This window comes from Mixophyes fleayi, chromosome 4 (assembly GCF_038048845.1).
Source record: "Mixophyes fleayi isolate aMixFle1 chromosome 4, aMixFle1.hap1, whole genome shotgun sequence".
NCBI lineage: Eukaryota > Metazoa > Chordata > Amphibia > Anura > Limnodynastidae > Mixophyes > Mixophyes fleayi.
This window is the reverse complement of record NC_134405.1, coordinates 46,984,977-46,999,111: the sequence shown is the minus strand read 5'-3', so window position 1 is coordinate 46,999,111 and position 14,135 is coordinate 46,984,977. Positions and strand designations below refer to the sequence as shown.

At 47.7% G+C, this 14,135-nt stretch overlaps 5 protein-coding genes across 5 annotated transcripts; 2 read left to right on the top strand and 3 right to left on the bottom strand.

Annotated features, from left to right (window-relative positions):
* Positions 1-6,482: 6,482 nt before the first annotated feature.
* On the bottom strand, positions 6,483-6,794 carry LOC142150637 (histone H4). The gene has a single exon (XM_075205833.1). The coding sequence runs from the start codon at positions 6,792-6,794 to the stop codon at positions 6,483-6,485; it is 312 nt and encodes a 103-aa protein (XP_075061934.1).
* A 1,070-nt stretch (positions 6,795-7,864) lies between these two features.
* LOC142149787 (histone H1.01-like) lies at positions 7,865-8,597 on the top strand. The gene has a single exon (XM_075205095.1). It carries the CDS (start codon positions 7,865-7,867, stop codon positions 8,543-8,545), a length of 681 nt encoding a protein of 226 aa, XP_075061196.1. The 3' UTR covers positions 8,546-8,597.
* A 450-nt stretch (positions 8,598-9,047) lies between these two features.
* On the bottom strand, positions 9,048-9,440 carry LOC142150636 (histone H2A type 1-like). The gene has a single exon (XM_075205832.1). It carries the CDS (start codon positions 9,438-9,440, stop codon positions 9,048-9,050), a length of 393 nt encoding a protein of 130 aa, XP_075061933.1.
* Positions 9,441-9,716: 276 nt separating this feature from the next.
* Positions 9,717-10,169, top strand: LOC142149786 (histone H2B 1.1). The gene has a single exon (XM_075205094.1). It carries the CDS (start codon positions 9,742-9,744, stop codon positions 10,120-10,122), a length of 381 nt encoding a protein of 126 aa, XP_075061195.1. The 5' UTR covers positions 9,717-9,741; the 3' UTR covers positions 10,123-10,169.
* A 462-nt stretch (positions 10,170-10,631) lies between these two features.
* LOC142149785 (histone H3) lies at positions 10,632-11,096 on the bottom strand. The gene has a single exon (XM_075205093.1). The coding sequence runs from the start codon at positions 11,092-11,094 to the stop codon at positions 10,684-10,686; it is 411 nt and encodes a 136-aa protein (XP_075061194.1). The 5' UTR covers positions 11,095-11,096; the 3' UTR covers positions 10,632-10,683.
* Positions 11,097-14,135: the final 3,039 nt, after the last annotated feature.

Here is a 14,135-nt window from a genome sequence, read left to right as displayed (position 1 = left end):
CCCATAGGCACTTCTCTTAATGAGAATAAATAATCCTGCAAAAGAAAAAAAAACAACAAAAGAAAAACTACATGGGTCACTGAGCAAGTACATCTATCAATCTCTATATATCTAGATCTATATCTGTATCTGTATACATCTAAATATCTATATCTATATATATATCTATATATATGGGCCCCGGTGCACTGCTTTTCCCGGGGGCCCATAATGTTGTTAAGATGGCCCTGTGCAGGGGTCATACACAGAAGTTCAGTCCAGCAGGTATACCAAATAGCACAGGAGCAGGTTAGCAGCAGCCAAGAACAAATGGATGAACTGCTCAGAGCACAGCTAGAGGCAGGTACTTAAAGCAGTGCAACAGGTGCAGTTCTAATTAGCATCAGACAAGGAGATTAACTCCTTCAGGCATGTTGCAGAGTTCAGGAGCAGGACAGTAGCAGCACCTCTGATGGATTATAGGTTCTGCTGCCAGATAAAAAACAAAGACAGTCATAACATCCATTTATCTAATTAATTGCTCTTCCGTTCTGGTGATCTTGGGGCATACCTGGCTGCAGCTCCACAGTCCGGTCATCGATTGGAACAAGGGAGACATCATTCATTGGAGTCCTTCTTGTTCTTCATCCTGCTTATCTGTGCCTGTTCGTCTGCTCCAGGTTCCTCTAGATCAGCTTCCGTCACCCTACAATAAGTTTTCTGATGTATTCCCTAAGCAGTCAGCTGACACGCTACCTCCTCATCATGATTATGATTGCACTATTGACATAGATCCTGGCTCTAAAACTCCCAAAAGGGAGACTGTACTCTCTCTCGTTACCAGAAACACATTCCATGGAGGAGTATATTAAGGATAACCTTAAAATGGGCTTTATTAGGCCTTCTAAATCCCCGGTAGGAGCCAGGTTCTTCTTTGTGACTAAAAAAGGACGGTTCTCTTCGACCTTGAATTGACTTTAGTGGGTTAAATACAATCACATCAGAAACACCTACCCACTTCCACTCATATCAGTCCTTTTTTTTTATAAACTCAGAAGTGCTTCAGTATTCACCAAGATTGATCTACGAGGAGCATACAACCTTATACGTATCAAGGACAGGGATGAAGGGAAGACCGCATTCAACACCCACTCAGGTCACTATGAGTACCTGTCCATGCCTTTTCGTTTATGCAACACACATGCTGTCTTTCAGGATCTAATAAGCGATGTTCTATGAGAGTTATTAGGGCGCTTTGTCATGTTATACCTGATATATTCTTCATTCGTGGACCAACACCGCCTTCACGTGAAACATGTCCTTTCTAAACTTCTGCAACATCAACTCATTGCCAAGCTAGAAAAGTGTGAATTTGAGATCCATAAGGTCTCATTTCTAGGCTATATTTCTAGGATGGGTTACTCATGGATCCCAGCAAGGTCCAAGCAGTCTTAGATTGGGTATGCCCAACCAATCTGAAGGCCGTACAAAGATTCCTAGGCTTTAGAATTATTACCTGATATTTATTAATTCCTTCTTGGACCTGGTAGCTCCTCTAACTGCCCTAATCTGCCAAACGTCTAAATTCCAGATAAGCACGCTGGGCCTTGTTTTCTACCCGCTTCAAGTTTATTATTTCTTACAGACCTGGTTCCAAGAATGTTTAAGCGGATGCACGGACGCACTCTCCCGCCGCTTTATGACCTCTCATGCCCCTTCCACTGTTCCGCTCTCTACAGTTCCTTCATCCTCAATTCATTTAGGATTGACCCAGGATTTGGGTGCTGCTCTCCACCATTTCCAAAGAATTGCTCCTCCTTAGACTCCTTCAGATAAATTGTTTGTACCAGTCCATCTCAGGAAGGCTGTACTATCTGAGGCTCATGACAACAAGATTGCCGGACATCCTGGAGTTTTCAAAACCACTGAAGTCCTCCTGCGCACAGTTTTGTGGCCCTATTTGGCCACTGATTTTAAAGAGTTTGCACTCTCATGTAGAGATTGTGCTAGAAACAAGAGTATCAGAAGCTCTCCGTCGGGTCAAATAATGTCGTTGTCCACTCCAAGTAAACCTTGGTCACATCTGTCGATGGACCTCATTGTAGATTTACCCTGGTCACCCGGTCACAAAACAATCTGGGTGGTGGTAGATGAATTTAACAAGATGGCCCACTTTATCGCTTTGGCAGGTCTACCCAATGCCCGAACTCTGGCATCACTATTCATTCGCTATATCTTCCATCTCCACGGTCTGCCTGAAGATATTGATTCTGATCGTGGGTCTCAGTTCATGGCTCAGTTTTGGAGATCTTTCTGCAACCACCTTGACATCAACATCAGTCTGTCTTTTGCCTACCATCCACAGTCAAACAGACAAACAGAAAAAGTCAATCAGTCATTGGAACAATTCATCTTATTATATTTTTCCAAATGCCATAACAATTGATCTTCTTTACTTCCGTGGGACGAATTTGCCTATAATAACTCTTGCCATTTTTCCACCCGCACATCTCCATTCTTTTGCAACTATGGCCTCCATCCCAGGTCTAATTCTCTTGCTTCAATCAACTCTTCTGGTTCTCCTGGGGTACGCCAAACAGCCTCCCATCTCACAATTATTTGGAAGAAGTTCCATTCCGCCCTGCTTCAGGCCACCTCTCGGTCAATTTTTTTTGCAGATCGTCATTTCAGGAACTGTTCTCTTAAGGTGTGAGACAAAGTCTGGTTGTCCACCCGGAATATTAGGCTCAAACAACCCTGCAATAAATTGGGACCTAGGTTCATTAGACCGTTTTCTATTGTTAAAAAAAGTTAACCCTGTTGCCTTCAGGCTGAAGATTCCACCTTCTTTGAGAATCCCTAATATGTTTTACTGTTCCCTCCTGAAACTTGTTGTCTCGTCCTCCAAGTTTGAGACTCCTGAACAACCCAAACCCCGACCAGTCAACTTGCATGGTTCTCATGAATTTATTGTGGAGAAATTCTCGACTCCAAGAGGATTCAGGGACAAACCCATTTTCTGGTGCATCCGAAGGGATCCAGTCCAGAAGAACGCTCTTGGGTTCCTGAGAGGCGCCTGCACGCTGACAGACTGCTCAATAGATTATTGAAACAATTCCCTGGAAAACTTGGTTTTTGAGGTTCCTTGATCCCTCCTCAAGGGGGGGGGGGGGTGGGAAGTACTGTAACGGGTCGTGGTGGTCCCTCAGGTCACCGCAACTATCCATGCCCGCAGGAAGTGTCCAGGCTGTCTCCATGCCGGGACGTCACTTCCTGTATCACCCCGGCCGTTGCCTAGACAACAGTCGGGACGCTGTGAGTGATAGTGCCGGGTCTCAGGATTAGGGGCAACCAGGCACGTGCGCAAGTAATTGAATTAATTAATCAGCTTCTGGGGCTGATTATCATGCTGTCCTCTCTGTTTTGACATTGGTCAGTGTCTGTTTATAAGGCAGTGAGGGCTTAGCCTCCCTGCAGGTTATAGTTCCTGTTTTCTGTGTCTTAGCCTGCTGCTGTGCTTGGCTTTGTTCTTGTGGATTTGATTCTTGCCTGTTGCCCTGACCCTTGCTTTGTTCCTGCTTTATCCCAGTCTGCTGCCATTCCTGACCTTGACCATGATATCTGCTCTGGACCCAGACCTTGGCCTGTCTTTTTACCACGCTAGACTCTACACCACATTACTCTACGCTACGGTACGTTCATACACCTGTACCACCGCGAGAATAAGTCCTGGGGGCATCCGAGTACCTTTGAGCATAACAAGCTCTACGTGGAAGGCGGCTGCTAGAGGTGAGGAACTCTCTACCTGATTCTACAGGTTGAATATAAGACCGTTAGTCGTAACACTTCCATCGTACATTCGTAGTTGACTTCTTTGTCCTCTTTTTCACTGTTCGCTGAACACCTAAATTGTCCACCAGTAGCGGTGTTGCATAATGCCCCTCAAGGGGAGCCGCGTTGTTCCAATAACGTGCCGTCTAGGGATATCACCGGATGACGTCATCCACACGCAGTTCGATGGACCGTGATGCAACCGGAACCAAAGTGTCGCCAGTCCTGGCTCTTAAACTCCCACTGTTTTGTCCTTTGTAGTCCCTATAAAGAGAGTCTAAGACCACACGTAACTTGCAATCCGGTTGCTGGGGCTACCCAAGATTGTCCTCAGGGGCCTTATGGGAGGCAGGATAGCGGGCAAGGCCCTGTGGGGCTGTCTCCTACTAGGACTGGAAGAGGGGTCTGGATGACCGTATCTTTGGCAGGTGGGGGATTTGCTACATCCTCAATGTGTGGGAACATGAACCAGAAGTCCTCCATCACCACCAGTGGGTCAACTTGTTCTTCCGCAATTGGTACCACCAAGTGTGATTCTGAAAATAAACAGGGTCGCAGCATATTCCTGTGCTGTACTGTCACCCGTCCATCTCCATGTTCGGGCACTATATCATGCACCGGCCATCTGGATACATGTGCCTTCAGACTACGTACGGTGTTACCTGTCAGCGATCACTCAACTTGTAGCTCAGCCTCTTCATGCATACCTGCACCCTCTGTCCCAAGCGTCATGCTCCTGACGTTGCTAGCGACAGACCTTGGTGCAACCGTTTGCTAACCACATTGTGAGCTACCCCCAACTGGTGGTTACTGCTGCTAGACACAGCTGGTTGGTTCCATTTTCTTCATTATCAGGGGATGTGAGTGAGTGATAGGTCTTGCATCTCCCTTCCCTGGCAGTTGAACACTAAAATTTACGGTGTGTACCCAGTGGTGTATTGAACGCAGTTGTTATAAAACTATGCCACTTCTTGCACACATTTAACCCTTGTTACTCAGTGTCTCGACTTATCCCAAGCACATCTTCCTCCTCCAGGTCCAAAGACTCTGGCCTAAGCCACTGATCTGTCCCGTAAGGATCTCACCTGGTTCTGGTGGTGGGGTAGACAGCAGTACACAGTTCCTGGATGTCCCATTGGAACTCATTAGTGCGGTCACTCAGCTAGAGTGGAGGTTGACACTGTCATGTAGCAAAGTATGAGGCAACAGGGGAGAAATTGGGCCACGCATATGTGCAAAATAGTGGTAGCAGAGTTGTTGTCTGACATTCGTTGGGTGACTTCCCCAACCCCAAATCCCCAATTGCAAGTAACCCATTGGCAGACGGGGCTTCTCGATGCCTATCTCCTGGTTAACCCTGTGGCTGGCTGTCTGACTGGTTTGCTGGCTGTCGAGATTATGAGCCAAATATATGAAATGTGATATCAGGGATAAAGTTGCCTGTACTACTATGTGACATGTAGTGGAATGCAAAGCAACCTCATCTATGACATAACTTTAAAGCTGCAATGAACCGCTATAGGAGACAAAAGCTTTCACTGTAAACAATGTCCTGTCATTGAAGTAACTCTTAACACATAACAAGACACCAGGGATCCAGATCAGAGAGGGGGGCTGCCAATCACACACAAAGGGACCATGTGATCCGAGAGCGCATGCATGTTTCCTATAATCCACATAAGAAAAATCTAATCCTTCCTAAATATACTTCCTATAATTGATATTAATACTTAACAAACATGTGTCCATTATTTATGAATATAATTTCTCCCCCTAATCTTCGCTCCTAATAAAGAGAGAACAATGTTATACAGCTAATATGTCAGTTATACAGCTAATATGTCACAATACAAAAACAGGACTAACATCTGTATTGAGGCACATTGTAACAGTCTCTCTTAGAATGCAGGGAAGTGTACAGACTGAAACAAAGAACAGATTTAATATACAGTGTCAAATCACATATTATATTTACTATGTATCATAACCGCTGCATGAACAGTGGCAATCACATCTCCATTTTCACAGTGCTACATTGTCCCATGCTATGAATTAAAACTATTGTATGTATGATTAAAACAAATACCCAGTTCTGTGGTGAATGCTTTCTGCTGTCCTTTGAAATGTAAGAGGGAATGAGCCAGGCTGACTTAAACTTTACTTTCATTCATGCCATCTCCCTGCTCTTACCAGACCTCACATATATTATAAAGTCTGCACCAAGATATCAATTATAGGGACACATATTTAGAGTTTTCTGGAAAGATAATATATTGTTCAAATCGTGAGTTGCACCGTTTAATGTTTTACACAGACTGCAATACCACTGGTCACATTTACTCAGCAAAGGTATCTGTGCAAGATGTAATTATTATATAATCTGGTATGCTTTACAATCGTGCATTGTTACCAGCAGGACGCGATAGTCTCTTATTAACAAACTTTTCTAAGGCAACACTGACACGCAGCGATCACCTTTGCATATGTTTCAAATAGCTAATCGTGTATCCTCGAGGATACAAAAGTTAAACAGATCACCGATATATAGTGGGGAGAATTCCACACATTCTACCGAGTACTAGGGCAATATTACAGCTCTCTAATGGAAGAGATGGGCGGCCCTGAAAAGGACCTTTGTGTGTGTAATGAAATTAGACGAGAGGAGTCAGTGCTCAGCCTCCGAATCCATACAGAGTACGGCCCTGTCTCTTCAGAGCATAGACCACATCCATAGCGGTGACAGTCTTCCGCTTGGCGTGCTCAGTGTAGGTGACGGCGTCCCGGATGACGTTCTCCAGGAAAACCTTCAGCACCCCACGGGTCTCTTCATAAATGAGGCCAGAAATACGCTTTACACCTCCTCTACGAGCCAGGCGGCGGATCGCGGGCTTTGTGATACCCTGGATATTATCCCGCAAGACTTTCCTGTGCCTCTTGGCGCCTCCTTTTCCGAGTCCTTTACCGCCTTTCCCTCTGCCAGACATGTTCAAAGGTAATCTTCTTTCCGTCTACAACAAACGAACTAAGTTACACGCTAGACAAGCTGTCCTTTTATACAGGAGAGGCGGACCTGATTGGGAACTTGAGGGAAATAGGGGAGGAGCACCAAGCAACAGGTTCCTGAGTCATACCAACACTGCCAGTTTTCAGGCCGTTGTAGTACAATTATATTTTGGTCCTGTAATGTCAATCAGGGCGACCTTTTGTTGTTAGAACGCAGAACGTAGATGTGTTCGGTTAACTCAGTATATGTTTCTGTTTTCTGAGCTCTCAGGCTGGGAATAAAGCGCTGCTTGCACTTTCACTCACTTTCTGTACCAGTCTGTGACCATTTATTCAGCGGCGGTGGCTGCATTCTGCATGCTCCGTGTTCAAACTGCCGTGTGACCATCCTTTCAGTGTTGTCTGGTAGGAGACTGTCGCAAATGTTAAATCGGGAATAGTGATTACTGGACATATTCAGAGCTGACGATTGTGGTGCATGACTGTATGCCTGTCAGTATGGAACATCTGTGTAACGTGACAGTCTCACAGGAGTCTGAAGGTTTAAAAAGGTAGAAATAAGACGTGAGAAGTGAAACATGACATAAAAGGAGAAGTAGGAAGGTTTACTCTGCTCAGTCACTGGGGGATCCGGGAGCTTTCTTTGGGCGCATCCACGTATTTGATCATAAGTTAAGATACAGAGAGGAGATTTAGGGAGATGGGGGTGTTGGGTGTATTTTCAGTGTATTTGCCCGGGGTTCCTCAATATAAAAAGTCTACACACGACGAAAGGGCGTCACAATGTGCTGATGAAATAAAGGACAACGAGCCGGTATTATTACACTTCATATTAAACTCATTTCTTTCAGCCATAGAAACACAAAGCGGGAGCCGACATTCTAGAACGGCGTCCATGAGGATAATGGGCGTGGTAACAATACCCCCGGAATCTGCGCACATGATTGGCTCTTCACCACAGCCAATGGCTTCGCATACCTGGGCTCTATATAACAACTCAGTTGATGATTATCTGCATGTAAAAGTTTTGTTTCTATTTGGTGCACGGAAAATGTCAGAGACAGCTCCCGCCGCAGCGCCCGCTGCTCCAGCAGAGGCCCCCGTCAAGGGAAAGCGTCAGCCGAAGAAAGCAGCTGCAGGAAGCTCCAAGAAGGGCAACAAAACGTCCGGTCCAAGCGTGTCTGAGCAGATTGTTAAATGCGTGTCCGCATCCAAGGAGCGCAGCGGTGTTTCCCTGGCCGCCCTGAAGAAGACCCTCGCTGCTGGAGGTTACGATGTGGAGAAGAATAACAGCCGCCTGAAAGTGGCGCTCAAGAGCTTGGTGACGAAAGAGACCCTGATCCAGGTGAAAGGCAGCGGCGCCTCCGGTTCCTTCAAGCTCAACAAGAAGCAGCTGGAGAGCAAGGATAAGGCAGCTAAGAAGAAGGTGGCGGTGGTTAAACCCAAGAAAGCGGCAGCCAAGAAAGTGCCCAAGTCCCCGAAGAAGTCTCCCAGCGCAGCCAAGAGCCCGAAAAAGGCCAAGAAACCGGCAGCAGCCAAGAAAGCAGTAAAAAGCCCTAAGAAGCCGAAACCTGCTGTGAAACCCAAGAAGGCGGCCAAGAGCCCGGCTAAAAAGGCAGCTAAGCCCAAAGTGGCTAAGAGTCCGGCTAAAAAGGCAGCTAAGCCCAAAGTAGCCAAGAGCCCGGCTAAAAAGGCAGCTAAGCCGAAGAAGGCTGCTCCTAAGAAGAAGTAACTTGGAGCCGCACTCCTGTCAATCACACAAAGGCTCTTTTCAGAGCCACCCACTCGGTCTCGACAGAGCTATATAGTATATATCCCCCTCCACACACACTTTTCTGTTACTCTATGGGGGTGGATGTGTGCGCTATGAAGCTGAGCTCTAGAGTAGCTGTTTCTTTCCGGCGGTGGTGCGAGAAAAGAGATTATAGCCGTATATACTGACTCCTGCCGTCTTATTATAAAGTGTCTGCAGCTTGTTTAAACGTAACGTCAGTGCACCGTGACAGTGCCATATATGGTTCACTTTTGTTTAATAGACGACACCGCCAATCTGGATGGGGGAGTTTAGTTCAACTGTGTCCGTTATCTAACGAGCATTACAATGTAACCTCGTCTAACTCGAGTTAACACACAGCTAAAGCGGGATGTTATAGTCGTGGATCAGCTCTTTAGGGACGGGGTGGGTGGCTCTGAAAAGAGCCTTTGTGTTGTGGGGACAATTATCCAGCAGGAAATTACTTGCTCTTGGTTGGTTTATGGCTCTCGGTTTTCTTGGGCAGTAGGACGGCCTGGATGTTGGGCAGGACTCCTCCTTGGGCGATAGTCACCCCACCGAGTAGCTTGTTGAGCTCTTCATCGTTGCGCACAGCCAGCTGTAGGTGACGGGGGATGATGCGGGTCTTCTTGTTATCACGGGCGGCATTCCCAGCCAGCTCCAGAATCTCAGCAGTCAGGTACTCCAGCACCGCTGCCAGATACACCGGGGCGCCAGCTCCCACACGCTCCGCATAGTTCCCCTTCCTCAGCAGACGGTGAACGCGACCGACCGGGAATTGGAGACCGGCTCGAGATGAGCGAGTCTTGGCCTTAGCACGGGTCTTACCGCCCTGTTTGCCTCTTCCAGACATTTCAACTTATGTGTAAGTCAATCTACAACAATAAGGCTATCTGTCCCGCCTCCGTATATTTATACGCTGTAGGGACAGACACCCTTCTCTCATTGGTCCGCTATCAAATTAGCTAGTGCCGCTCAAGTTCAAACAAACACCAATCCGCAGCAGCGGGTGGGATTTGACATCGCACAACATCCAGTAGTGCACAGAGCAGACTGTGGGTCTCATTTACATGGGCTGCCTATAAATAGAGCGGCTGTGGGAGGTATCAGGAACAGTTTCTGCACATTGTGATTGGGATCGTTTTGTCGCTATAATGCCTGAACCAGCCAAGTCTGCCCCAGCAGCCAAAAAGGGCTCAAAGAAAGCCGTCACCAAGACCCAGAAGAAAGATGGCAAGAAGCGGAGAAAGAGCAGGAAGGAGAGTTATGCTATTTATGTCTACAAGGTGCTGAAGCAGGTCCACCCCGACACCGGCATCTCCTCTAAGGCCATGGGCATCATGAACTCCTTCGTCAACGACATCTTTGAGCGCATTGCTGGAGAAGCTTCCCGCCTGGCTCACTACAACAAGCGCTCCACCATCACCTCCAGGGAGATCCAGACCGCCGTACGTCTGCTGCTGCCCGGAGAGCTGGCCAAGCACGCCGTGTCCGAGGGCACCAAGGCCGTCACCAAATACACCAGCGCCAAATAATTCACCCGTGATATCCTGAGACCACAAAGGCTCTTTTCAGAGCCACCCACCTTCTCTCTGATCGGGCTGTATTCACATTCCCTGTAAGTCATGGATAACAGGTTTTCCTATACTGTACCACCACCATCCCCTGTACGAATGTTTATTACAATACATACAATTCTATCAGCCAACGTTCTAAATAAGCCGACTTCAATTTAATATTTTGTCTGTCTTGCAGTATCTATTTAACGGCTTGTAGAATGAATCCGCTCTCGCCCATTGGGTAACCCAGACGTACTTTAGTTACTCTAGGAATCAGTATAGACCCAGGCAATGTTTCGTCCTACACCGAAGGGAGAACTGTTGTTAAAATGAATTTTAGGGACGTTACAGTAACACTTAAAAAAACGGGATAACTTTTAAAACAGGTTTTAGATCTCAACATGTATAAAGCACCCGCCCCTCCCAGGTCATATAATGTCGGAAAGCTGGGTAGATGGGAGGATACAGCTCGTTCGAATGCGCATTTGGTGGCTCTGAAAAGAGCCTTTGTGCTGTGTACGTAGGAGGGACGAGTATCTATGCTCTCTCCCCTCGGATCCTGCGGGCCAGCTGGATGTCTTTGGGCATGATGGTCACTCTCTTGGCGTGGATGGCGCACAGGTTGGTGTCCTCGAAGAGCCCCACCAGATAAGCCTCGCTGGCCTCTTGCAGAGCCATGACTGCTGAGCTCTGGAAGCGCAGGTCGGTCTTGAAGTCCTGGGCGATCTCACGTACTAAGCGCTGGAAGGGCAACTTGCGGATCAGCAGCTCGGTGGACTTCTGGTAGCGGCGGATCTCTCGCAGAGCAACAGTGCCGGGACGGTAGCGGTGAGGCTTCTTCACGCCGCCAGTAGCTGGGGCGCTTTTCCTGGCAGCTTTGGTCGCCAGCTGCTTGCGGGGAGCTTTCCCGCCGGTGGACTTGCGAGCGGTTTGCTTAGTTCTAGCCATTATTCAAAATTATAATGAATATTAAAGACGGCAGCTTAACAATCCTATTTATACATAGCGCTGCACGATGATTGGATGAGTTAAGCATTCCCCCCTCCTTTGATTGGCTTAAAATAAACTGTGGACTATTTCAAATTAACCCGCCAGTAGTAACGTACTTCCCAGATCAACGGTATACTAAGTCTTATTAGCAACTCGGGAATGAATTTGAGCGGGAAAGCATTACTTTGTTTCCACGCAGCGTTCAAACAGATGTTATATTTACTGTGTGGGAAAAACAGCCACCATTAACCCCATGCTCACCACCAGTTATTGGGATCCGCCAATCATTTGTTGCCACCGAACAGCCAGAAATTGCAGTCAACACTTTCTTCACATTTTAGTTTTTTCTTATTTTTATTGGTATTCTCTTAAAACTAAGCCGATATCAATCCATCACACAAGTACCCAGCAGCATCAATAAAGGTCCAGTACCCGTTGGAGTCCCCCTGTTCTCTGAAATATGCCAGTCACACTTCTCCAAAATGCTCCACGTGTATAGTATAACCATGTATGTCACCGTGCCATTAGAATATGGTCTCTCAGGGTTATATCATAGGACAAAAGGTTTCCCTTTCTGAGGCAGGTGATAGCTTGGCAAATAAGGTTGCTTTTGGGCCAGTCAGTAAGCTGGCAACAAACATGGGCTATGCGTTACCCTGGTATCCTCACAGATGCCAAGCAATATAGAGCAGACAGATTACCTTTTATCCAGAGACACATAAAATAACACAACTTAAGTTTTCACATGTAACATAATTTGTGGGCAGTGTTAGAGCACAGTTACAATCTTTTTGTTCCTTTTTAAGCTAAACTGTGGTCATCATAAACACGCACAACTCTTTGTTCCCTCATGCTCCCCTCCCCTTCTCATATACCCCTCCTCCACTCCATGCAGTCCTTCCATTCCCTCTCCTTTATCTACCCTCTGTCTCTCACCATGGGGTATATTTAAGAAAGCATGATAGTGCTCTTACCGGCAAATTAAGCTTCCTGGGTGTCCTCCGCAAATTTATGAAAGGTGCATTGCAGCAGATATCGTGGATATCTGCTGCTTTGCACTCATCTTCGTTTTTAGGAGTAGTTGACATTCAACAGTATGGTGACTGCTCCCAGCTCAAATCTAACAAGTTCCGAAAAAATCCAATGCTGTCATCTCTGCTCCGAAGAGCAGAGCTGGGCAGCGCATGTGTGGAGGGATCACAGGATCCCTCCCTGTCACTTACAGCTCTATCTCTGCAACGATAGTTGCAGAGACAGAGCAGGGATCTCTGTGCGCATGTGCAGTTCTTCGAAATGCACATGCGCAATTGAAGGATGAAGAGAACGAGGAGTAGATCCGGAGACAGCGCTTCCGAAGAGGGGGGGTAAGTATGATTTTTTTGTAATCACAGAAACAGCAGTTTTTCGAAACAGCTGTTCCTATGATCTGTTGTTCATAAATTTGAGAAATAGTTCAATCCTTATCCATGCGATAAGGATTGATAACTATTTCTCACTTTTGCCGATGATTGATAAATGCGCCCCATGTCTCCTTGCTCAAGTCCTATACCCATCCTCACCCCCAGCTCCCCCCGTCCTACCCTAATCACAACCCACCTCCCCGCTCAAGTAACCCTGCCAATCTCATCCATATCTCCCCACTTCCCTCCCTCGCTTTCTCCTGTGCCCTCTGGAACTGCAGTGTCATGTGCAATAAACTGCCCTCTGTCCGCAACCTCTTCATCTCCATCTCTCTTAGGGGTCTATTATTACCCTACGCTTTTTCAGTATAAACTTTTCAATCCCCATCCCATAGATGCGGATTCAAAAGTTTCTCAAATTTATTAACTCTCCGTTGGTGCCCCCTTTGGTTCCTTCCACTTACCTTGTCTTCCGATCAGCACCTGTAAGACAAGAGAGACAGCACAATGACAGCCCTTCCCAACACCTCTGTTACTTACCCGATCCAGAGGGACCGCTATGGAACTCACCACACCGGACGTTACCTTAGACCGACCACTCTCACGTCCTGAGACGCTGTGCCCCACAGGCCTGCGCCCGCGGCCGTTAAGCCCGTCTTGTCCTGAACTTGGGTGCCCTTCCGGACGGATGGATGGGGTTCTATAAACCGCTCCAGAACTCTTCTTAGTACCTACTTAGGAACCGAGTGTTCCGTACTCTACGTCAGGTCCTAGCGTCCTGCTAAAAGAGTAATTGGTACTCACTTGTTCCGCGCAGGAAACTCAGCTTGACCCGCCTTCTTCGGGTCTTCCAGGCTCTCCAACCGCCGGCGCCTCTTCTCCTGTTTGGCGCTGTCAAAGGCTGCTTTGCGGGGGCGCTCTTAGCCCTTACAAGGGCTCCCCACCGACGATCTCTGCTCCGGCGTCTTGCTTGAAGTCTTCGGGCATCAGGGTAGCTCACAGCCCTTACAAGGGCTCCCTAACGCTTCCGCCGCTGCTGGACGTCTGGACGCGCCGCTGCTGGACGTCTGGACGCGACGTCCTCCTACTTCCCCTCCGCCGCCGCACAGCCCTCGCGTTGGCGCCCGGCGACAGAAAAAGCCGCGGGCACACTGACGATATCAGCCGTTGCCGCGAGCCCTGATTGGCTAGCGGTGGCACCAGTAGTTTGAATGGCCGGAGGCAAGCCAGGATTGGTTCGCCGACCCGGCCGCTGATTGGCCAGCAGCGGGAAGTAAGCCGGGATTGGCTCATTTGCCCGCTGCCACCGGGACCTTTCCAGGGAGGAATGAATACTCACCGCTGGACTGGTGAGTAGCTTTGTCCTGCGCCTCCCTCTCGGCCGCCTTGTCGCCGGGGCACTTCTCCACACTGCTCACCCCTCTTTCAATCCCTTTGCGCATGCTTCGACCGGTGACCTCGGGCATGCGCACAGAAATCCCTGAATGAAGAACATGCGGAAAGTGACATGGAGGGATCATGTGATCCCTTCACACATGCGCTGTGCAGCTCTGCTCTTCTGAGCAGAGCTGTTTTCAGTGAAAGTTTTCAATCATGTTA